General features: G+C 39.3%; 2 protein-coding genes and 2 long non-coding RNA genes across 15 annotated transcripts; 3 read left to right on the forward strand and 1 right to left on the reverse strand.

The window, feature by feature from the left end:
- Positions 1–559: 559 nt before the first annotated feature.
- On the forward strand, positions 560–6,139 carry LOC120716165 (cilia- and flagella-associated protein 157-like). Of its 2 annotated transcripts, XM_040003581.1 has the most exons (8): positions 564–907; positions 1,401–1,672; positions 2,888–3,041; positions 3,124–3,370; positions 4,022–4,122; positions 4,307–4,457; positions 5,234–5,339; positions 6,082–6,139. In XM_040003581.1, the coding sequence occupies exons 1-7, from the start codon at positions 840–842 to the stop codon at positions 5,309–5,311; spliced, it is 1,071 nt and encodes a 356-aa protein (XP_039859515.1). In that variant the 5' UTR covers positions 564–839; the 3' UTR covers positions 5,312–5,339; positions 6,082–6,139. The 2 variants fall into 2 exon arrangements, with proteins under 2 accessions (XP_039859516.1, XP_039859515.1); XM_040003582.1 differs by lacking the exon at positions 4,307–4,457 and having other exon boundaries at positions 560–907.
- LOC120716166 (glutathione S-transferase theta-1-like) lies at positions 6,140–17,048 on the forward strand. Of its 7 annotated transcripts, none has more exons than XM_040003589.1 (8): positions 6,140–7,321; positions 7,787–7,905; positions 8,231–8,387; positions 8,931–9,107; positions 9,874–12,531; positions 13,257–13,414; positions 13,833–13,890; positions 14,829–16,979. In XM_040003589.1, the coding sequence occupies exons 1-5, from the start codon at positions 7,304–7,306 to the stop codon at positions 10,072–10,074; spliced, it is 672 nt and encodes a 223-aa protein (XP_039859523.1). In that variant the 5' UTR covers positions 6,140–7,303; the 3' UTR covers positions 10,075–12,531; positions 13,257–13,414; positions 13,833–13,890; positions 14,829–16,979. The 7 variants fall into 7 exon arrangements, with proteins under 7 accessions (XP_039859523.1, XP_039859524.1, XP_039859518.1 ...); XM_040003590.1 differs by having other exon boundaries at positions 6,270–7,332; positions 7,823–7,905; XM_040003584.1 differs by lacking the exon at positions 6,140–7,321 and having other exon boundaries at positions 7,356–7,905; positions 9,874–10,078; positions 12,444–12,531; positions 14,829–17,048.
- Positions 16,856–21,970, reverse strand: LOC120716168. 5 transcript variants are annotated; one of them, XR_005691831.1, is made up of 9 exons: positions 21,826–21,970; positions 21,458–21,536; positions 20,667–20,741; positions 19,448–19,627; positions 19,236–19,349; positions 18,866–19,081; positions 18,188–18,342; positions 17,599–17,720; positions 16,856–17,456 (listed from the first exon to the last, which is right to left on the reverse strand). It is a non-coding gene; the product is annotated as an uncharacterized LOC120716168 (long non-coding RNA). The 5 variants fall into 5 exon arrangements; XR_005691829.1 differs by lacking the exon at positions 20,667–20,741 and having other exon boundaries at positions 18,188–18,332; positions 21,826–21,967; XR_005691828.1 differs by lacking the exon at positions 20,667–20,741 and having other exon boundaries at positions 18,188–18,337; positions 21,826–21,967.
- Positions 21,971–21,982: 12 nt separating this feature from the next.
- On the forward strand, positions 21,983–22,935 carry LOC120716169. Its single transcript, XR_005691832.1, has 3 exons — positions 21,983–22,039; positions 22,114–22,142; positions 22,300–22,935. It is a non-coding gene; the product is annotated as an uncharacterized LOC120716169 (long non-coding RNA).
- Position 22,936: the final 1 nt, after the last annotated feature.

Consider the following 22,936-nt stretch of genomic DNA (forward strand, 5'->3'; position numbering starts at 1 on the left):
GTCTATGTGACATGGTGTACTCGAAAACAATCAGCGATGGAGAGGAAAAGGAACAAAAACAGGATGAAAAAACAAAAGAAAACACATGTGAACTCAAATCCATCCAAATATAAAAGGAATAAACTAAAGAAAAAGATGACATCAGCAGCTTAAAAGCATAGATATTAAAGATAAATTGCAGTCACTATGTATTGTATGTATAATCAACTAATGATGATCACAGTGTTGGCACTGTTTCATGGGGGTTTGTATTGCTTTATAAATATTACAGTATGGAAAAGAAATTTATATAACATAGAAAAAAGTTAATTTATAATAAATATAAAATAAAACAGGAATTTTAAAATAAATTTTTCTTATTTAAGAAATATGAAAATCTTACATATATTTCTATATAAATTTTAAACTAGAAATAATAAAAGGCTAAAACCTCAAAATAGCGAATATAAATAAATAAACGCAACCACATAATATTGAAGTTAGATTGTGAAAACTGATCTGACAAACGGTCCCTGAAAGCATCACTCGATTATAACAACCTATTCCTTTTCTTCTTCGTTTTTTTTTCTTTTGAAAAACACCATAAACCGGAAGGAAGATATGCACAAAGAAGAAAATGCCACTGATATCGGATAAAATAGATAACATCGATTTAATAATATTTAACGTTTAATTAACGAGTAAAGTTTGACTTGAGAACTTCCGGAGCGGTCGGTTCCTTAGTAACAAGGACAGTAGCCAAACGGTTTGCTTGCATTTATCGTTTTCTGCTTAAACTAGTTAAATAACTAATAAAACCGGAAAATACACAGGAGAAAAAAGCAAGCACGGCAGATAAAATGGCTTCCGATAAAGAAATGGCCTTATATTTGAAACAAATTCGATATCTAGAGGAGCAGCTGGATAGGTAAGTCTATTTCTCTTTAACTTTTATCGAAATAAATCCGTAAGAGTTCATTTATACAGTGAAATATGAGTGTAATTGTATCTTTCTTTCCCACTTTTAACATATTAATGTTAATCTTATCAAAAACACTTTGAGCTTTATCAAAAACACTTCAGTGTTGTCTACTTGCCTAACCTAAATCTCGAAATTTAGATTACTGGGAAGCAAATAGTGTAGTATGCAAATAAAATTGAGAGAATACTATATTTACGTTAAATATAACAGAGAATTAATTTAAAGTGCAGTACCAGGCAACAGTCTTGAGGCACCGCCCCCATTTCTTTAAGTGTTGCCTTCAAGGAGCCAGTTCTCCTTGTAAATGTTTTTAAAGCGGCCTTGAGCAACAATTAAGTGAACAAGTGAATGCAATGATGCACACTGTATGTTTAACAAAGGTCAAACTAGATTCTTGACTCTAATCCCTGAGCCTGCCGTGTCCCTCTTCAACCTGCAGCTGTCGGCCTAAACGAGAGCAGATGGAGAAAGAATACCAGGAGCTCGTCTCTGAATTCGCCGTGCTGCAGGAGGACTCAAAAATCCAGACTGGTCACCTGAAACGCATCCTGACTGCAAAAGAAAAGAAGGTGACTGAGTTGTTGGAACAGCTGAAGAATGAGCATCAGGAAGCCAAACGCTACAGAGACAACCTGATGCTGCAGCACAGCAAGGAGATGCAGGAGATGCGTGAGCGGATTGAAAAGCTCAAGTCAGAGAACAAGATAGAGGGTGAGAACATTTTGACAGCAGCACCAATAGGAAAAAAGCAAATTATCAATGAGACCAAAAAAATTATTTGATATTCTTACAAATTAATTCTTCAGTACCTGAAAACAGGACAGGAAGCACATCAGAGCACTTCCTGGGTTTACACTGTTGTTGTTTGAGGAGCTCTTTGAAAAGGGAAAGATAACCATGTACACTCGTCAGCCACTTTATTAGGTACACATCTGCAGCTGCTTTTTAACACAAATATCTAATCAGTCACTTGCATGGCGGTGACTCAGTGCATTTAGTATTCACTGATTTGTTGTTGCGATGTGAGAATGATTAACTCTAGTTCAGTCTCTCTCCACACAGTAAGCAGACTTTTCCACACAGTCCGTGAGGCGTCATCTAACCATCATGGCCAAGATGACCGACTGAAAATCAAACCGAGCACATAAATGGGGAACAAAGGGGATTTAAGTGACTTTGAATGTGGCATGGTTGTTGGTGCCAGGTGATCTGGTCCCAGTATTTCAGAAACCGCTGATGTCCTGGGATTTTCCCCACACAGCTAATACTAGGGTTTACGGAGGATCGGCTAAAAAGGGAAAATATCCAGTGAATTCTCTGGGAGAAAATGCCATGTTGAGCTGATAATAAGGCAAAAGTAACTCAAATAACTACTCGGCAGAACCGAGGTATGCAGAGGAGCATCTCTGAATGCACAGAACTTCGATGATAGCAGATGAGCTACAGTTGAGTCCATGCCACGAAGAATTAAGGCATCGCTTAAGGCAAGAGGAGTTTAATCCGAGTACTAGCAAGGTGTAACTAATGAAATGGCCGGTGTGTGCATGTACAAACGTTGGATACGTATAGATGCAATAACTTAGTAAAGGGCTGTTTACAGTGTGATGTCAAATAGAGAAATTTAGAATAAAAATAAAATGTAAGAAGCAGTGAGGACAGTGTGGTCACAGTCCCCACTGAACAGGTGGTGCTTACACACTGTTTCAAACACCTTCGAGTGGAGCGTCATCTCTTCTCTAGCTCAGGGAGACATATTTCGTTACGTCATTAAATCCCAAACCTTAGAAACGACTAAAAATAGCACTATTGTTTAACAATGAGCCACAGGCTTAGTTTCAGAATCAACTTTTTAGATTTCCTTACCTGGATTACCCAGCATGCATCAATAATCTCTTTGCTACCTGTACACTTCTCTCCTCCCCTCAGTGGAAAAGTTGGAGCAGCAGAAGAAGGACCTGATTTCAGTGAACTGGCGTCTGTCTGCCATGGAGTCTCTGTGGAAGCAGCTGGAAAAACAGAAGGAAGAGCATGACATTGCCACCAAAACAGTGAAGGTGGCAGAACAGGTGGAGATGGACAGGTGAAGTCCAGTCAGGATCTCACTGTTTCTTCACAACAAGCAATAAATATTCATCCATTATTCTCTCTCGTCCACTCACCAGGAAAGTTGAGCGATTGCAGAGCATCGTGGAGCCTACTGTAAAGCTGAAGACTGAAAAAATACTTACGAAAAACAGGGCTGAGCACGAGGAGCGGCTGGAGCAGCTCCACTTTCTGAAGAGTGAGCTGGTGCCCCTGCAGGAGGACGTAGACGCCATGCAAGCCAGACAGAGGGATCTTTGTTCTGAACAAGATGAACTGGAGAAAGATTTCATTAAGATTATTCAGCAGAAATCCATCCTCAAGAAGGTGAGAGGACAGCTGTTCGTGACAGTAATGTCACCTCACTAAGACGCTGGATGTTTCTTATTAAAGCGCCTTCCAAGTGTTCTCAGGAACTGCGGACAGCTCACAGCAGCTTCCCCGAACGGGTTTGAGACTGAAAGTTTATATAAATCTACTCAGTTTCAGTTTTTTTTAAAAAGACAGTCAACTGATGAGAGTGATTTTAAGTAGGACTGAAAAAACAAACTTATACCTATCATTCAAAGTCGCTGCTTCCCAAGAAGTTAGCAGTACTTTTGAGATTTTTGAGAATTCGCAGTATTTTTTATTAAATTTTTTTTTCTCTACATCAAATAAGAAATGAACAGCGCATGTCTTCCATTTCCTGTGAGGACCAAGCACTGGTCTCAGTGTTTTGCACTTACACATATACTTAAAGATATCTGTTTTAGTGTCGAAGGTCAAACCCAAGAAGAAGATGGAAAATTGATGTTTTATCTGATAGGATGTATGAAATCATTACGTTTGCAGCTTCTGCAACGAGAACGCCTGAAATATATCAGCTCCCAGCATTGAGCTTGATATTGTTTATGACTATGAAATAAAAGTAACATTAAATATCATTAATTAAAGCACAATTATCACTAAAATCATTCACTGTCTTCCATTTTTCAGAACGTACATGAGCTAAGAGAACAGTGCCAGCAGTTGACTACAGAGCTGAAGGACTGTACGCTGGATAAGCTGCGCACACTGGCTAAAATCAAGACTCTCAGGTAGAAGACAAATGTCTTTTTAAATGTCCACAGAACAGGATCAGACACATATTTATTTTAGTACCAACTGACAGACTTACATTAAAAGAAAAGATTCAGGCTATTAAACACATTTTCAGCTCATCTCTCGTCACACATTTAAACTGAGCTACGCTCTAACCGAGTGTTTAACCGTTGTTTTCAGCCAGAGTCTGTCTTTAGTGCACGAGGAGTGCCGTCAAAAATCAGCCAGGATAACTTCACTCTCAGACCAGATCCAGAAAGTCAGGTGCAAGAATTTGAAGCTGGAGGGTGTCAAGCAGGAAGCAGCCATCATTCTCGGACACATCCTGTCGGTAAAACACAGTCAGGGTATCAGTGCCGCTGTTTTAGTGCCCCTGGAAACTCAAACTCTGGATATGTGTGGCAGCTGCAGGGCAGGAAAATATTGGTTACTGTCCACGAGAGCTGCGTTTGTTCAAGAGAAGGCAAACATCCCATTTATATTCTTAACACACGCATCAAGTGGTGCAAGAGTTATAGACAAATAAAGATTTATATTCAGAACTTATAACATTTCTTTATTTTCAGAGTATTTGTTTGTAAAGTAAAGACAGATGTCACAAAGACAACAAATGATGGTTTCTTTAAAAACATTTGAATTTGCAGCGTTTCTTTTGAAAGGTTGGAGAATGTCATGTTTACAGGTAAGTTTAAAACATCAAGTTGTCTTTTTGCCTCCCAGAGGAGAAAAGTATTTGTGGTCAAACGGAAAAATATCAAACATTATCTTAAAAACACACAAGACATGGTTAGACTTTAGTAAGAGCTGAAATACAGCAGTAAAAATGGAGTAAAACCTACAGTTAGAAGAAAAAAATGAACTATATTTATAAGCTCATGCTTACTCACTTGTATCTGCACCTCCTTCCTGATTTAATGCATTAGTATATCCACTACTGAGAAGGATCAACTATAATCTGTTAGATTCTCACAAATGTACTGGGTAGTCGTTTTAAGAATATTTAATATTCAACTAGATCAGATATTTGAGTAAAACTTTCTCTATGCCTCTGTCCACTGAGATGTCTCTCAGTCATTATCAAAGCTTTGCATTTTCTGTCATCTGCAGGATGCAGAGAAGTCGTCTGAGAATCAGTGGAAGGTGCAGAGGCTGCTGGAGATCCTGGAGAGCACCGCCGTGCTCTGAAGATGACCTCTGGCCTCATGCCAGTCAGGTACTGGAACCGCTCTTCGCTGGATTGTGTGTCATACTCTCATGACTTGTGAAAACAACAGTGCGGACTCTGCTGGGAGCTGATCTCTTGTTTTCATTGAAGCTGTTTCCTCTCAGCAGCTCAGTGAGCTGGATCAGAGCCCTGCGAGGCCCGAGTCCTAACAGAGCCAGAATGGCTGTTAACACTTCTCATCAAAGTAGCTGAACAACAATGCATTCCTCACTAAATGAGGCTTCAAGTTTAACACACAGTAGAGTAAGTCAGTGTCCTGGGCCTCAAACGTTCTGCCCTTTCTGCATGAATGCCAGATATTTAGAAAAATAGTTCAGCACCTAAATTATTTTCCTTTAAATAAGAATAAAGAGTGAAGGAAGAAGAACGAAAAGATGGGGCTATTTTATGGGTTGATCTCACTTAGAAGTGAATCTGCAGATGTTAAAAGACGACTGCAGACAAACCAAAGACCACTGAGTGGTAATATTACTTTGATGAATGTGGAAATAAGCAGCTGTTTGTTAACAAATTCCTCCTTCCAGTTTTATAACATGATACTTCTAATGTGGCCTTCCTAGTGTGTGCTGCACATATTTTGCATTTTTCTTTGACAAATAGTCAAAATGTGTTTTAGTCTCTGTAAACGTAAGGTGTTAACGTTCAGCAAAGAATCTTAAGGTAGTAAATGTAACATTCCTAATCTTGTCCTGTTTATGTGTGCAGTGTGTAAAATCTGTTTCTCCCTCAGGAATCAGACACAGGAGCTTCTGCAGAAAGCTGAACAAAATCCTGTCAAAAGTGAGGAAGAAAAAGTGGTTATGAGTCCGTCACCTGTGTGAAAATAAACATCTCTTTAAGCCTGTTCTGGTACTATTGCAAATGATCACCGTCGTTTTGCTGCAGAACATTTACATTTACAGAAAGTTATGCGGGCGGTGTGGCGGCGTGGTGGTTTGCACTGTTGCCTCACAGCAAGAAGGTCCTCAGTTTGACTCCACAGTTTGGCTGGGGACTTTATGTGTGGAGGGTTGCATGTTCTCCTTGTGTTTATGCCGGTTCTCTCCAGGTACTCTGGTTTCCTCCCACAGTCCGAAGACAACAATTAGTTGGGGTAGGTTACTTGGTGATTCTAAATTGTCCTCTAGTTTCAATCCCCACATGAAGCTGATAAGAGGATGGATGGATGTTCTTTTGAGTTCCCAACCATGAGTTGGTTTTTAGAGAGAAGAAAATTCCCATGTTGTCCTTTCCTGGGACTCCTCCATGCAAAACGGCTTATAGATGCGTGACAACTGTGGGCTTATTAAGGCTGCTTAAACAGCCCGCTCCATATGACATCTCCCAGTGGTTATGTAGAAACCGTTAGCTGATGTGGCTAGCTTTGAGATCAGCTGATTTACCAGGAATGCTGCTGAGCTTTACTTTACAACCTTCTTGAGCCATAAATCACAATTAGCTTAATCAGTGGAGTTAAAGTTGTATACCTCATGGGTGATTTGTTCCAGCAGTTTATTTCAGTGAGTGGTTGCACAGAAAAGTGTTAAATCCAAATCTTCTAGCTTGAATTTGTGTCAGGAACTTCAGTCGTAGGAAAACGGCTGGTATTATTATATAGTTGCTGCCCTGAAAATGTGCATCTGATTGCAAGCACCAGTAGGTAAAAGTGATAATCTCAGCATTTTTAAAAAATGGTGGCAAAGCTAAGGGCAAAGCTCAGCTCACTCTGTCGCAGTGACCTTCTGCTTTGAATAGCTGGCACCACTTAAAAGTCAGTGAGGTGTAGTGGAAGGAGAGGTGGAGTTCTGGACAGATAGAAGAGGAGTGAGAAAACAGAGGAAGGTCGGTGGAGACGAAACCTCTGCAGCCTTCACTCTCCGACATGATAGAGCTCTATCTCGACCTGATCTCGCCACCCTGCCGCGCCGTCTTCCTGTTTGCCAAAGTGCTCGGGATTCCCTTTGAGTTCAAGTATGTCGACCTGGTTGCAGGTAATCTCACAGCAGCTCACTTTCTGCAGTAAAATGGTAATTATTATTTACAGTTTGGAGATTAACAGAATGCTACTGAACTTGGAAGTTTGCAGCTCTGCAAGTCTACACAGAGACTCTTCAAGAGTTCAGGGGACTAAAATGTCCTGCATGCTTTTTCATTTGTACTGTTACCATTAACAATAACAAAAATGCTCCTTTGGGCTGCTTTTCTTTTTCACATTTCACCCAGAAAGCTAGATTTACATTAAGTCTTGATGCACAACTTTTCCTTTCCTGACTGTGTATAATGGAGACGTGCTGGGGAAAGAAAATAAAGAAAACTGTTTCAAAGCAGATACAAAGAAGAAAAAGGGGGGTTATGAGTCATTAAAACCACTGGAATTGAGACCAGTTTGACATTTTTGTCTTTATTATTTCTGCGTTCTCCACATGATGGAAACATGCCAACACAAACAACTTCAGCACGCCTGTGAATTTCACGTGTTTGTGTCGGGGCAGCAGTACAGCAGTGAGTTTGGGAAACTCAACATCGTGGCGAAGATTCCTGTCATGAAGGATGGAGGCTTCACCCTGTCAGAGAGGTACAGCAGGGCGTCGAGTTTCCGCTTAGCTTTGTTTCAAATAGTTTGATTCTTTTTCAAGCTGCTGCCTGAAGCTGCTTTGGGAGTCTGGTCGGTTCATTTGTTCACAGTAAGTTACTAATGATGAAGATCTAACGGTTTAATGCTGCTGTTAGTACTATTAACACTTAATAGTGCTATTATCAGAAAAACAGTAATGGATGATTCTGCAGTTAATTGAACAAAATGACCATCCAGCCACTCTGCGCTTCAGATTTTAGAAGAGTTTCTGTCACATTTCCTGTCGTTAAAGCATCATTAGTTTCTGTTCTGTCTTGTCTTGCAGTACTGCAATCCTGAAGTACCTTGTGCAGAAATACTCAGGGTCAGTGGCAGATGACTGGTTTCCTGCCGGCCTGCAGCAGCGAGCTCGTGCCAATGAATACTTGTCCTGGCAGCACGCGAACCTCAGAGGTCACTGTCAAAAGGTCTTCCTGCTCAGGGTTCGTGTCCCAGTTTGACCAAGTGCTGCGTCCTCACATGACACATTTCATCAGCTCATTTGCTTAATTAGTTCTTATCTGTAGCTGATTTTATAAGGTATATAATACTTAATATCCTTCTTCTCCTACTATTAATGTTGCTACAGTCATGTTAGCAGCTCTGTGAAGCTCTCCTTAAGCCCAACTGTTTTCTGAGGTTACAATAGAATAGAACAGAATACAATGGAATAGAATAGAGTAGAATAACCCTTTATTATCATTGTACACGTAAAATGAATTTGTGTGTGCTCCACAACAACTGTGCTGAAATAAAATATAAATAATAGACAGGAGAATAATATACAAAATATATACAAAAACAATAGAAAGGTACACATTAGAGAACAAAAGATAACATACTCATATAATTCCTTACTATGTTTGTGTTTTATGTTGTCATATTTTGACCATGCTAACAAATACCTACTGGTCTTCCGGCCACTATAAGCTGCCACGCTGGATCCGTACTGCTGCTTACTGATCTTTGTGTGTCTGTTTGAGTAGACTCTGTTTCCGGTCATCATGGGTCTTGAAGTCCCGGAGGTGACCATGGATGCTGCTCTTCAAAATATGAAGCAGTCGCTCAACCTGTTGGAGGAGAAATTCCTCCAGAACAAACAGTTCATCCTCGGGGACAAAATCTCTGTGGCAGATGTGGTGGCTGTAGTGGAGATCATGCAGGTACCACAGCTTCTGTCATTACTTCTATTTGTGTTTCTTGATTAAGTTATATTCTTGGATTTGTGGTTTTTCATGGTTTGGATTTGAATTCCTGGTCTTTAGGTTTCTGTCTCTGTGCCTCTCCTGTCTTCCTTGTGTCCTAGTCAAGTTATGTTTTCATGTCTGTGCTTCTCCTTGTTTCACTGTCAAATCCGTATTTCTGTGCCTCTCTCGTGTTTCCTGTTTTACTTTGACAGTCTCGCGTCCTTTGTTAATGTTTTCAGTTTTTCTTCCTCCCCGTCTCGTTATGTTTGATTACTCCCAGCGGTGTCTCTTTCCCTCATTGCTCCCTTGTGTATTTAAGCCCTGTGTTTTCCTTTGCCTGTTGTCGTGTTGTTCCATGTGCTGTAGGTGTCTCAGTTTTTCTGGTTTCTGTCATTCTTAGTTCTGTGATCCTCATTTCCTAGTGTTTATTTCTTAGTTTCCATGTTCAGGGTTTTGGTTTGTTTTTTTGTATGTTTATTTTGTGGAGGATTTTTCCAGCAAATAAAGCTGCTGTTTACGTTCCATGGATCCTTGATCCTGCATGCCACACAGCCACACATGACACCTTATTTCTCCCACATTTTCAGCCCAAGATGTCAGAGTTGTTTTTGTTGATGGCTACATGCTCAAAAGCTACATTTTAGGATCTAAATTATGTATATAGGAACAAAAAGGTTTGAATTTTTGAACAGGAATAGATCCCACATACCAATAACTGCTTTTCCCAATGTGTGTTTTACAGCCTCTTGGAACTGGTGTAGATGGGTTTGAAGGCCGTCCGAAGCCGATTGCTTGGAGAGGACGAGTGAAGGAGGAGCTCGGTGAGGAGCTGATGGACGACGCTCACAAAGTGCTCATGCAGTTGAGCGGCTTGCCAGAGAAGCTGAAGAGCAGCAGCGAGTTTCAGAAGTTCAAACTGAGACTTCAGAGGTTCTTCAACTGAGGAGGTTTACGTGTACAAACAGACACAATAAATCTTTGACTGCCTGTTGTGTTGCATCTTAAAGTTTACTGCTGTATTTCTTTCATACATGAAGAAAACACGGGGAGGTTTCTCTGTTTTGATGGATGAAATGGGTGAAAAACTGTGTATAACAAAGCCAGTGGTTAACACATTGTAGAGGGAAAAGAAAAGAAACTTGTATGTAGTAGTACAGCGCACTCTCCCTGAAAATGACCGCACTATCAAGCAATGCAAGTTCATAACTTAATTGATCATTTACTGTAAATTTGACCATCTGTGATTTGTTAAGATAAATCTATTTTGGAGTCTGATGGCTCGTTATGGATGGCTGGACATGTTCTCTGCAAAGAAACTTCAAAATCATTATAACTTTGTCTATAAAGCATTTTTAAAATATGCATCCCGTCGCCCTGTTTCCATTCTCCTATGCAAACAGGGCAACAGCACAAACTGACACTCCTAAGATAGCCTATTAATTAACAATATTGCAAGACTTAAGGGATTACTGGTGAAAAAAGTTACAGAAAAACTTTATATATTTTATTTTATTTTTTTCAGTAGGCAACTGAAAACCAATCAACACCATGAAAATGGACCATATGACACGAGTCATCAAATCGCTGCAATGGCTCCCTGTGTATAAAAGGAGAGATTTAAAAGTCGTGCTAATAGTTTTACAGGCCATCAGGAACAGGCTTAGGACGAAGCAAAGCCAAACTGCATTTAGTGTTCATGCTCCCCAGATGTGGAAAAACCCTTCACACCTGATGTGTGTGGAATCTGTTAGCTCATTGAAGTCAGGGCTAAAAATGTTGTTTCCTGCAACTTTCAGGTGATTTTTAACTTGTATTAATCATTAAGACAAAAAAAACAATATTCTGTGTGTGTTTAACCTCCTAAGACCTGAACTCTTTCATGCCTTTTTAATTTCTCTTTGCTATTTGGGCTGATTGGGACCTGATGAATGTAAAGACAAAGAATTATGTTTTTACCTGATGTAGTCTCTGAGAAGAGTATATCAGGCAGGCCCTTGTAGAGCAAAATGTAGTATTGTGGTCTTTTATTTTTTTAAACTTAGACAAAACAGACTACTGCCCACTGCATTTAGTTGATCCTATCACTCTTTTACATCTTGGGTGATTTCGTACTACTATGAGTGGATATGAGGTCTCACTTTGCAACGCTTCTCCCGCTCAGGACGATTATAATACTCAAAGGCCTTTATTCAGCATGTCTACTTCTGTGATGTAGACATATACAGTCACAAGGGTAAATAGATCCACGTACATACTAAAGAGCTGGTATTTATTTCAAAACAGTGTTGAAACCTAAACACTAATATTATATTCTGAGTTATATTTCAGCTTTTAGCATATATGTGTTTCATTGTTTCCTGGGAGAAGACCAAAATGTAACAATCAAATTCTTGGTTGTTTTGCAGTGAGGATAACGTTTCAGTTTGACAGTAGTTTTAACTCTTTTATCCAGTGATCTAATTTGAGTCGCTTATTACCAAAGCTGAGCAAACACTGCCATCTAGAGCACATGATTAAAAACAAACAAACCAAACAAAGAAAAAATAACAAAGAAGGCCTCAAAAAGATGTGCAAAAGTCTCAGATCATTTTAATATTGCATTTTAAACACTTAACATGTTTAACTTTAGCAAAATTAAAGCTCCTTAAGGGGAGAAAAAAGAAGCAATGATAGAAACCACCAGTTTCCACAGACAGCAGAGGAATTTATCATTACTGTGTTGAACTTTTAGGCTCAGCCAGTCAGTCATACAGCTCTGCAGCTCTGTGCTAATTTCAAGGTTGGTTCAGTTCATCTGTGAATCAAAAAGGTCTGAAAGGTTTAAATGAATGTTAACCTCCTGCAGGCATTTGGAGAGGATCACGTGTGAAGTCTGATGTGTGAGGAAAAAAAAAGAAAAGTTTCTGTGTGGTGTGTGATAGAACTGTGTTAAAATGTGTTAATGTGTTAAAAGCAGGTTGAAGACGGCTCAGAAACATTTGAAGATTAAAATTCAGCATTATGGCTGGTGGTGGTTTGTAAAGCCTCTACTCAGCTGTATTTTTGTTACTAATTTATGTTTGTTGTTGTTTAACACAGATTTCAGAAGAGCAAATATGCTTAATAGTTTAACTAGATTTCATTTGTCAGTGTGGGACTGCTGAGTCACCTGAAGAACTCATTTCATTCATTCTCCACATGATGTTCATTTACAGAAATGTTTCACAGGAACTGATATCTCCCAAAGGTTGAACTAGTGTGTTTCCATAGATTACCTCTGTATGAATGTACTTCTTAAATGAAGGCAAGTGTTTGTCCTTTTTTGTTCCTCAGGTACAGTACGTGATATCAAGGGCAGGCGGTCAACACTGGGGACAAGAAGCAGACGTACTTCCAAGAGGGAGCTGCAGTGAGGTCAGAGGTCAGAATCTGAAACAGCTCAGGTTTATATTTTAGAGGTTATAAAAAATCAAAATGTATTTATAAAGAAACCTTTAAATAATGGTCATAATTATGATTATTATAAGAAATATCAAACATTTAAGTGGATTTTCTGTTACACATATTGTGTTAGCCCTGCAATAAACTGGCAGCCTGTCTTTGTCCTGTATCAGCTGGGATAGGCTTCATCCTCCCGCAACCCTGAATTGGATACATTGTATTCCAATTATGTAATCTGATCATTTACAAACTCAAGGTATCTAATCAAAATGTAAGTAATAATTATAAAATGGGAAAGCAGAAATAAGTGTGACATAAATGTAAATGTGTGAGCAGACATAGAGGACAGCTACATGTAGTCTGAAAAACCTTTGTTGTCAAGTTTGGAGGTATATCAGCACGAGACATTCTTACATAGAAGAGACATTAAAGTCTCTAACTCAGTGAAGCATTATTGGTCCCATCTGTTTGGATAAATATAGTAAGTTGATGTATGTGCATTTATTGACACATTTTCTTAAGTGCTTATCCAGTTCAGGATCACAGTGGAGCTGCAGCTGGATATGTTCACTAAATAAACCTTACAAAAGTTAACAATAAACCTGCATCCATGTACGTTGTTGTCCACAGGATGAGAAAATCAAACTGGAAGACTGTGGAACATGTTAATAAATGTTTGTGTGTTTATGCCTGTGTCTTTCACAGGAGGCGCTGGAAGGTTTCCCTAATAGTTCCTGGTGAATCAAAGCAGAACCATAAAGATTGCTGGACTGCATGATGGCCTTACCCCTGAGCAGTCATCCTGTTAAAGGAGGAACCAGTTAGAAGCTGTTTTCAAAGTAGCTGAGCAGATTTCATCTCAAGTAAGCGATTAACTGTTTGTTCATCTGTTCCGCCACTTAAAGAGCATTTAAGGACGTCTTTTGAGTGTCCAGTTGAATTAATTCTACTGGCTCTCATGGTCATTTGTTATTATAGACATATTTTTCATGTTCATCCAGCTATTTAGTAAATTCTATCTATTTAGTAATATCCGTCAGCTATAAAATGTAATATAAATATAAAAATATCTAAATATCTCCTGCCCTTTATATTTTAATGATGTAAGTCTGTTTACATTAGCATTCCTCACATATCAATGAGATGCTGTACAGTACAATCCTACTGACACAGCAGAGGGATAACGACAGCTATTCAACATCGTTACACGACACATTCGAGCTGCATGACGCAGACAAAGTGACTAAATCATCTTTTTGTGGTTTATTGTCTTCAAAGCAGCAGACAAAGCTGATGGCAGAAGATGTCAGAGAAGAACTTCAGGCCGTGCACTGAAAAGGTATTTTTTTCTTGTTATCAAAAGACATTTGGAGTGGCAGCTTCTACAACTGGTTGTGCTAAAGTAAAGTTTACAGTCTAAGAAATCACAGTGTTGATATTCAGCACAAAGAGAAAAGCTCACTTGTTTGAATTTATTTACAATCATAGTTTTATAAATTCTGACTGTAAACATCTTTTACAGCTTTGATATTGTTTGACACTCGATATCAGGTGATAGGGTTTAATTTAAAGGTTTCTGTGTCCCAATGAGCCATTTACACTGACCAGTGTCAGTTTAACTGTAACACATTCATTATTTAGATTCAACAAAGAAATAACTGAATGTAAAAAATGGCAGCCCTCAGGCAGGTTTATAGAGATACATGCATGCATTATGAAATTTATGTATCCCAGATAATTGTTATTCATCTAGTCATGGCAGACCTACCTCTTCCTCCCAAGTTAACTGCAACCCAAAATAACTAGTGGGGCTATTTACACACTCACAACCAGTGTGGGGTAAAAAGAGCCACCAAAAAACTGTCAGCCACAGATGTGCTAGAAGAGTTAGAAGCTCTACTTATGGAGAAACTTTCTAAGTCTAACAGGGGACAGGTACTCCTGCCCAAGTAACATGATATAACCCCACATACAGCCCAGCCATAAAATGAACCAAGTTAAAGACAGCATGAGACCAAATGCATGTAACCAGCCTGCACCCACCTGACATTTCTTCCTCCTGAATTAAATGAATGAAGGGATGAAAGTTAAATGACCACAAACCTAAAGCCACTAGTTCCCACACTGGAGCTCCCTGACACTGTGTGTTAACTGTATTTAGCTTGTATCAACAGTTGTAACAGGCTAAGCCACCTGAGACACTGCATTGAATTTGTTCCTGTCTTACTGGTTTCAGCTGACTGGTTTCAACTCAGATATTCTGCTTTTTCCTTTCAGTAGATCAAAGCAGCTCGTGCTCCTTCTGCTTCCAATTTAGAAGAAGAAGAAGAAGAAGAAGGCGAAGGCTTCAGCGAAGTGGCGTTCATGGTCTCAGTGAACAGTCACGGTCACACACTGCATGTGGTTTTAAAAGCAACATGTCTGTTCACCACAACAATGGAGATGTGTAATATTAGTGCAGCTACGGTTTGTTCTTGAACATCAGTTCTGTTTTCTACTTTGATCACTTAGACCAAAAAAGTGTTGTTTTCAGATTCTTTCTTTTAAATCTATAAAGCACCTGCTCATTTTTTTATTACAATTAGTTTCACATAAATGTTAGTGTTTCCTTTATGATCTTTTAATGCTTACACTACACTGTACACATTAGAGACATTTCTGTTACCTATGGTGGTTGCTGTGGACTCGGGTGGACCGCGTCCGATTCCTGTTATTAGCTGTCTGCCGTAGGAAGGCTGCGTTCCACTTACAAGTAGTGACAGTCTGTCGTAACTCGAACTCAAACCCCGCTTTGTTCTTTAATTATAGGCCTTTTATAGCCGTTCATGACACGCACACACACACATAAAGCACTTTGCCTCACCATGAGAATGCAACTTTACCTAACCTAACCTTAAAGTATCTGATATAGGATAGAAAAATGAAGCAACCAGAGATTTAATGATGAAGACTCTGGGTTCTGTAGTTCACGTTTTACAGTCCTGAATGACTCTTTGCATATGATTTATTGAAGAGCAGTTTAGAATGCACTTTACATTTAGACTGTTGCTGTTTCATTTTTTACATTGTTGCCGTGTTATGTCATGAATAAGGTTCACCTGCTGGGGGTTTGATGGATCAGCTGGACAATACAGTCAAAGACAGACTTCATTCATCATATGCAAGAATCCTAGTTGGATTTTTGTTGTCACTCATGTTTTTGAACCAAATATTGAAAACAATTCTGACAGACTGGATACCTGGTCAGGTGTACATTACCTTGTACTCAAGCATCCCAGGACAGAGCCCTGCCCCACCATGAGCCTGGGTGGATACGTGGTTATTAATATAAAAGGACCGATACTGAATATGAATATTTCATGAAAATTGAATTATAATACAAATTAGTAATAAGGGTTTCTCTGCGCCCTTATCTACCCCATACTCAAAGAGCTGCGGGCAGAGAGGGTGACAGGCGAGGATGGCACTGAAGAGAAGATGCTCGGTTTCTGGAGTCTCCTGGTCCTGTCAGTATTAGTAGGATGCATCTGCTGTGTCTTCTCGTGGATGCTCACCTACCTTGACTCGTTCCAGCCTGGTATGGATTCCCAACACTGCGGACAGTGGCCCACGTCAGAGACGTTTAATATTGATTACATATGTCTGAATTGCTAACCCTAACCCTAACCCTAGCTCAACAGACCACAATGCCCTGGACTGTCAGTATTATTACATGCTGTGAACATAAGTAGCTTTGATCACAGTTTATGTTGTAAAAGAGAAGGAATATTGAAAAAAAGATCAACATTGTGATATTATTTCTTCCAAACTGACCAGAAACATGCTTGTCAGACTCTCACAGCAAAGGATCAGACTCACTGTGCATGACAGCTCGGGCCAATGATGTCTGTTAGATTGTCAGTTGTTTAGTGCTTCTGTACAGTTAGGGTCACGTCTCTATTTCAGAATAATTAATATGCGGAAAACACTAAAAGTTGATTGTCTTCCAATATTCTAGCATAATTAAAAAACTTTGACTTTGTAAGTACATATTATTAGTCCTAATGCCAGTATGATTCTTCATAACTCCTGCTTTGAAATACTGAACTTTAAAATTTACCTGATGAAAGATAATTTACAGTGGCACTCTGTCAGGATAATTCTGACTATAAGATCACTGTATTAATCTGAATCCTTCTGAAATGTGCTGTGAATGAATGCTGATGCAACTCACTGTGGGAAAGCTGTTAATAAAATGAATCTGTGACACATGCAACACATTCACAGAGGAAGAGGACACAAAGGGAGGACACGCAGAGGCTGTGTTGAAGTCAGAAATCCAAATCTTTATTAAAAAACAGGCGGTGGTAACAAACAGGAAGACAAGCAGTCCATCAAACAGTCTACAGGGTCAAACATACAGAGAATTCAAACAGCAGTAAAAAATAACTGGACACTGAAAAACTTAAAGCAATGTGTGACGCAATAAAAGGAAGCAGCGCAGTATATTCACTGAATTATCATCAATTACAAAAGAGAAAAACGACGATTTCTAAGGATTATTTTCTTAAATGCAGTTAGAGTGTGGCTGGTAAAGATGGAAACATACAGAATGTAAACTGTGTGAGTTTGTGAACTTTGTTAGTAACAAATGAGGTAAAAAAAACAACAACCAAAACAGACAAAACACAGAAAGAGGCTCTCAGTATTCATTAATAATTAGAAAGAAACATTCTGGTCGTGGATTTTTACAGTCTTAGTTCCGCTCGCTGTCATCATTATAATCATCATGATCAATGGCGAGGTCCTGAGGTGGGCGGGGCTGTCTCTGGTGATGTCACCATGAAGGAACAGCATCTGGCACGTGTTGCTGAAACATCCCAGTACACTGGTGTAGTTTCCTCTCCAGCTGTTTGACATGTGACACTTGAACATTAAGGGGAAGAAGAAGAAACAGTGTTAGGTCAGGTGACCACATGGTTTCTAAAGTAACTGACAGGAAGTAACCAGGCCGTCAGAAATGGATGGCATGTGTTTAGAGTTACTGGAGTTGGGTAACTCTACTTACCAAAAGCAGAAGCACACAGATGAAGGATCAGATGCTGAATGTTGCAGGAACATGCTCATGTGTGGTGGTCATTCAGTGCTGCTCCGGCAGGTTAGACAGTCCAAGACTGATATCCTGCCCATCTGAGAGTTTGAAAACACACATGCAAAGATTTATTTTGTATTACAGTCAAAGTTGGATGTTCATTTTTGTCCTTTAAAAATGTTTGTGTATTTGAAAGCACTAACATTTAAGGATGACTTGGATCGTCTCCTTTAAAGGGGAGACAAGTGTATCCACTGATCTACGTCACTTAAACTGGATGAAGACTCCTCTCTCCCTCACTCAGAAACACTCGTAATATAACCAAGCAAATAAATAATATTGAAGATTTACTTACATCATTACAAAAACATCAAAAACATCTCCCTTTGATTCTATTTCTCCATTCCTGCTGAACATCAGGCAACAAATATCCCAGAAAAATCACAGTAAAATGTAAAGCACATATTTTCTCTGCTTTGTCTAACCTCTGCAGAACCTCTGTCAAGAAAAACATAACTGTAAGCATAAAACAAATATACAATTCATAACACGTCACTGGACAAACCTCGGTCAGTTGATTTCCTCTGTGCAGTGCAGACGAACATCAGTCAGCAAGTCAAGGTGGTGAGATGGACTGGTGTCCTTTGTGACTCTCTTCTGAGGAAACACCACCGTCTCTCCACACCGTCACCATCTGTGAGCACAAACTGCTGCTCTGCTCTGCCAGCATGTAGGAAATCACATATCACACACACACAGGGGTGAAGAAACATTAGAGCTCAACTTTGGATACTTTAGATCTAAACAGATCAAAGTAGCTCTTAGTTTCAGCAATCAGACAAACAATGATACCAAACTGATTCTGTATGAATACAATATGGTATTTTCAATACAGGTGTCAAATTAATTTATTAACACTAATACAGATATATGTACATTTTTTTTTTTGATAAATTAGTTTGCTAAATTATAAGAATATATATATATATATATATATATATATATATATATATATATATATATATATTTTTTTTCATTTAACAATTGCAACTGAAAGAAATTAAATATTGAACAAAAATATATTGTCACATTCTGAGCATGCTCAGCACGCTGACAGACTTGAAGTTGCTACAGATTTTAAGTGATAATTATAGGGAAGAAACTTCTCTTTTTCATCCCGTTTAATCAAACATTTGATGCCTCAGCTGTCTCAGTCCTGTAGCGTTCTGCAACTACAACTAACCTGAGGCTTGGATTTGGCTGCAGGTGCCCCTGTACATCCTTCTCAACATGTGGGTACCATTTAATCACACTTCTTCCTGAGCTTTGCTTCATCACAAGACCAAAGGTGGCATCCCGTGTCAGTCTTATCATCATCCAGAAGAAACATTTGAAGAAACATCATGGAGAAGAAACATTTACGCGCCTCCTGGTTTTGTTTTCTGATCCTGCAAAAAGACTGAGGACAACAAAGCCCAGAGAACACGAGATACACAACATCCAACATTCAGACTCAACAGCCTCCATAAATGAAGAGCACCAGGTTGGTTCAGTTATAGTAGATATAAGCATACTTCACATTACTGGGTATGAATAATAATGAAGAGGCAAACTTTGAAGATGCAGAGCATGATGTCCCATCATCAGACTGTAAACAAACATCCACCAGGCTTCTTTGTTGCCAAAATTGATGATTCTCCCATCAGGGATCAGTAGAGTGTATTAACCTGTGGTATAAGCAGCAGTCACTGAAATATTACTGTTTCAGACAAGAAATCTAGCACATAAAAGCCAGGGTGGGAGGGATCTCTGCAAACTGACTTACCTCTGCAAGTGTGAAGCTCAACAAAAATCTGCCTCTCCAGTCACAGACAAACAAAAACTCCAGCTGGGAGATAGAAAACGCTGTCTGGGTCTTGCTGGATGTTGCTGGTCAGAGTCCCACATTAGCAGAGTGCTTCTTGGTCCCACTGACCCATGTGGACAGCGACTGTGGAGAACTGTTCTGGAAAACAGAGAAGAGAATTAAAATAACAAAAAGCCAAACAGGATTTCCACAAAGACTCTCTTGGAATCAGCAATCAAAAAAATCACTGGTTCATATTAAATATGAACAGGTTCCTTAAATGTACACAGTTCAGATCTGATTTAATTTAATTTCCTTCACACAGCACATTCGTCCAGGCTGACAGGTAAACATAGAATTAATCTCAGGTAACATGACTCATAGTAGAGATTCAGTAAGAAAGATTGCAGGCTCTAATATTATTACCACACAATCCAAGGACACACCAACAGCTCAGATTTGTAGAACTATTTAAACAAATGTCTTCTGAATATTCAATTCAGGTTCGCAGTGGGAGGGTGGGGGGGTGTTGTGGAATTTTTTAAATAAAGTCTGCAACACAGAAAGAGCTGTGATCAAGCTATTTATTACTGCGCCAACACACATCAAACATCACAGTTCAGTCATGTCAGCGCTGCCACAGAAGTGGTGCTCCTCCTCCTTTATGCATTCCAAGGAAGAGGGAGGAAGTTACAAACTGATCCTACCACACTTCACGTGTCTTGCTATGAAACCTAACAGATCAATGGTTAAGCTGTTTTGTGCTCTTGGCCTTATCAGCACCTGTAAAGGGAGTTGTTTTCTCAAACTGCTGACGCTGAAGTAAGTTCATCTAGTTTTAGAAACTTTCACTGAACAGTAACAGTGTCACAACTAAGCATATGCATAAGCACTTAAATACTTTAAATGAGAATAACAGAACATTTCTTTTACAGGAGCTAGAGCCTGTCCCAGTAGTCATAGGTAGAGCACACCTGGACAGGTCACCAGTCTGTCAGAGGACTAACACAGAGACAGACATCAGAGTAACAAATCTATTTAAAATTAATGTAAGTTTGCTGCAGCTGTATGTATGAACATGTGTTTCTGTGCTCACAGTCCACCTCTCAGGAACCTGCAGTTCACTTTTAGTCAACTTTAAACAGACCTCACAAAAGGCTGATGTGGCTGGATCAGTAGTCTGATTTAAGTACGATACCTTTGGCCAGGGATTAATCTGGTGCATCGCTTCACTGCAGTCTTACGTATTTTCCCCACACCTGAATAAAAAATACTGATATATACAAATAACAGCTTCAGCTGATGCAGCCTGACTCAATCCTAAATGTTCAGCACACAGAGACACAGAGGTGCCGTTTAAAGTTTAGTGATAACCTGAGTCACTGATCATTTGCAGTATTACAGAGTCTGGCAGTCTTTGCATGATGTCCACGTCACTGTAAGTTTCTAGCTGACTCTCAGGTGTGACAGGTGTGTCAGCAGGAAAGAGTAATAATAGCCTGCATCCTGAGGTTTTTCATGCAGGATTAAAGGAGCCAGGCTTTGTTCACACAGCTAGGATTGTATTTTACACTGACCCTGGGTCAGTATAAGTATCATACAGTTTAAACGAAGCACTGAAACTTGCACATATTTATTACAGATGCACTGAAGCTAATCGAGATATTTGCTGTCAATCTGTGGCTGTGATTAAACACTTTACTGAAAACTTTATTAACTAGTAACTTCATCAGTCATGACAGAAGCTAATATTTCTGTGCTAACATCGTTTAACCAGTAACAGCTTTACTCCAATATAAGCTAACGTTTACACCGTAACTTTAAGCTAGCACCATAAAGACGGTAAAACACGTAATAATATCTACAAATGCATCTTAAAGCTGTTATATTAGCACTCGGTGTATTACTAACATAACCACATTAACATTACTGACACTCGCTGACTTTTAATGGTCATTCTATAAATGCTGTCCGTTTAAATGGTCTTACCTGTACACACTGCATATCCACCGGATTCCAGCCAGAGTGGATTCTGGAGTCTTCCACGCTCCTGTTAGTGATCCTCCATCTGGATGGATGAGAACAACCTTCTGAACAATCTAGCAGGAGATGGCCCATATCTATGGGACTGATTTGTGCTAATAACGCCCATTGTATGGACTGATAACAGCCGAAGCGGGTGAATAAACCCAGTAGCTAGCTGTGCCATTACCCAGCATACATCACTCCCCCCGTAAATGCAATAAACGATACAAAAGCATCGTTCTACCTGTTTTTCAGGTAGTTGTTTACATTATATAATTTATTGTGTTCTGTATACGTCACTACAATGTGATTTGGAAAATGTCTAAATATACCGACAACAGGCACTTCCGCAGCAATCTCTTCAATCGGAGGACCCTTCACGTCAATTCCCGACGCGAGGGGGGTACCCTGCGCGTCCATAAGTGCAGCAGAGGGAGCCTGACCATGCGTCACACGTTTGACGAGTTGGGAGTGAGAACGTGTTGATTGGTTTGGTCGCACTGCTGATAACAGCCATGTGTTTCATTATAAGGAAAAGAATGAAAGGTGAGAACATTTACAGATACAACATTTGTAAGTTGTTCTATGAATGTTAGAGTTGACTGTTTTTGTCTTTCCAGGAAACAAAATGCAGAAGAATGAAAATCCTGTGAGTTTTGAAACATATAATTAAATATTCCTATATCTGCCACTAAAAAGACAATTAAATAAACCGCTCATCTTTGAGGGAGTGTTAACAAGAACTAAACTGCCTTCATAGAAATGCTTTTCCACCAGATGTAACCGCACTATTGTCTGTTTTTCAGGGACTGAGTTCAAACCCTGCAGAGACTCAAACCAATCAGAACTCTGTGAGATCACCCACTACACCCAGAGTTAAAAACACTTCTTCTTATTCTCTAAAAAATTGTAAATGCATGACACTAACTGAAAAAGCATCCAAAAGATAAGAAAGTTAGGCCAAAAATAAAATCAGTAGACCACACCATGAATCGTAAAACCTGAAGTAAGAGGTCAAAACACAAATGCAATATCTTGAGACATCATTTCTGAGAAATTAAAGTGATGATTGAAGAGTTGTTTATGTTGCATTACAGTGAGACATATTTTCAAGGATAGCTGTTGGCAAAGTAGGATCCAAGTGCAGAACTCAAATCCATGTTAAACTCAAAAAGCAGCTTTATTGCTGACCTTAGCAGGCCAAAATGCAAAACACAAAATAATTCAGGCAACACTAAAAACCTGGAACTCACAAACTAGCCTCTAAGAAACATAGAACATAACAAAGAACAGAAGCAAACTGGGGCTTTAAATACACATGAGGAGATTAGGCCATAGTGGAGACTAGGAACTCAGTTGTACGGTGGCCCTGAGAGGCCACTGCAACTTAAGAAAACACCAGCAATAAGAAAAATGCTGCAAAAGCACACAAAACACAACGAA

This window comes from Simochromis diagramma, unplaced genomic scaffold, assembly GCF_900408965.1.
Source record: "Simochromis diagramma unplaced genomic scaffold, fSimDia1.1 OVJJ01000583.1, whole genome shotgun sequence".
Lineage (NCBI taxonomy): Eukaryota > Metazoa > Chordata > Actinopteri > Cichliformes > Cichlidae > Simochromis > Simochromis diagramma.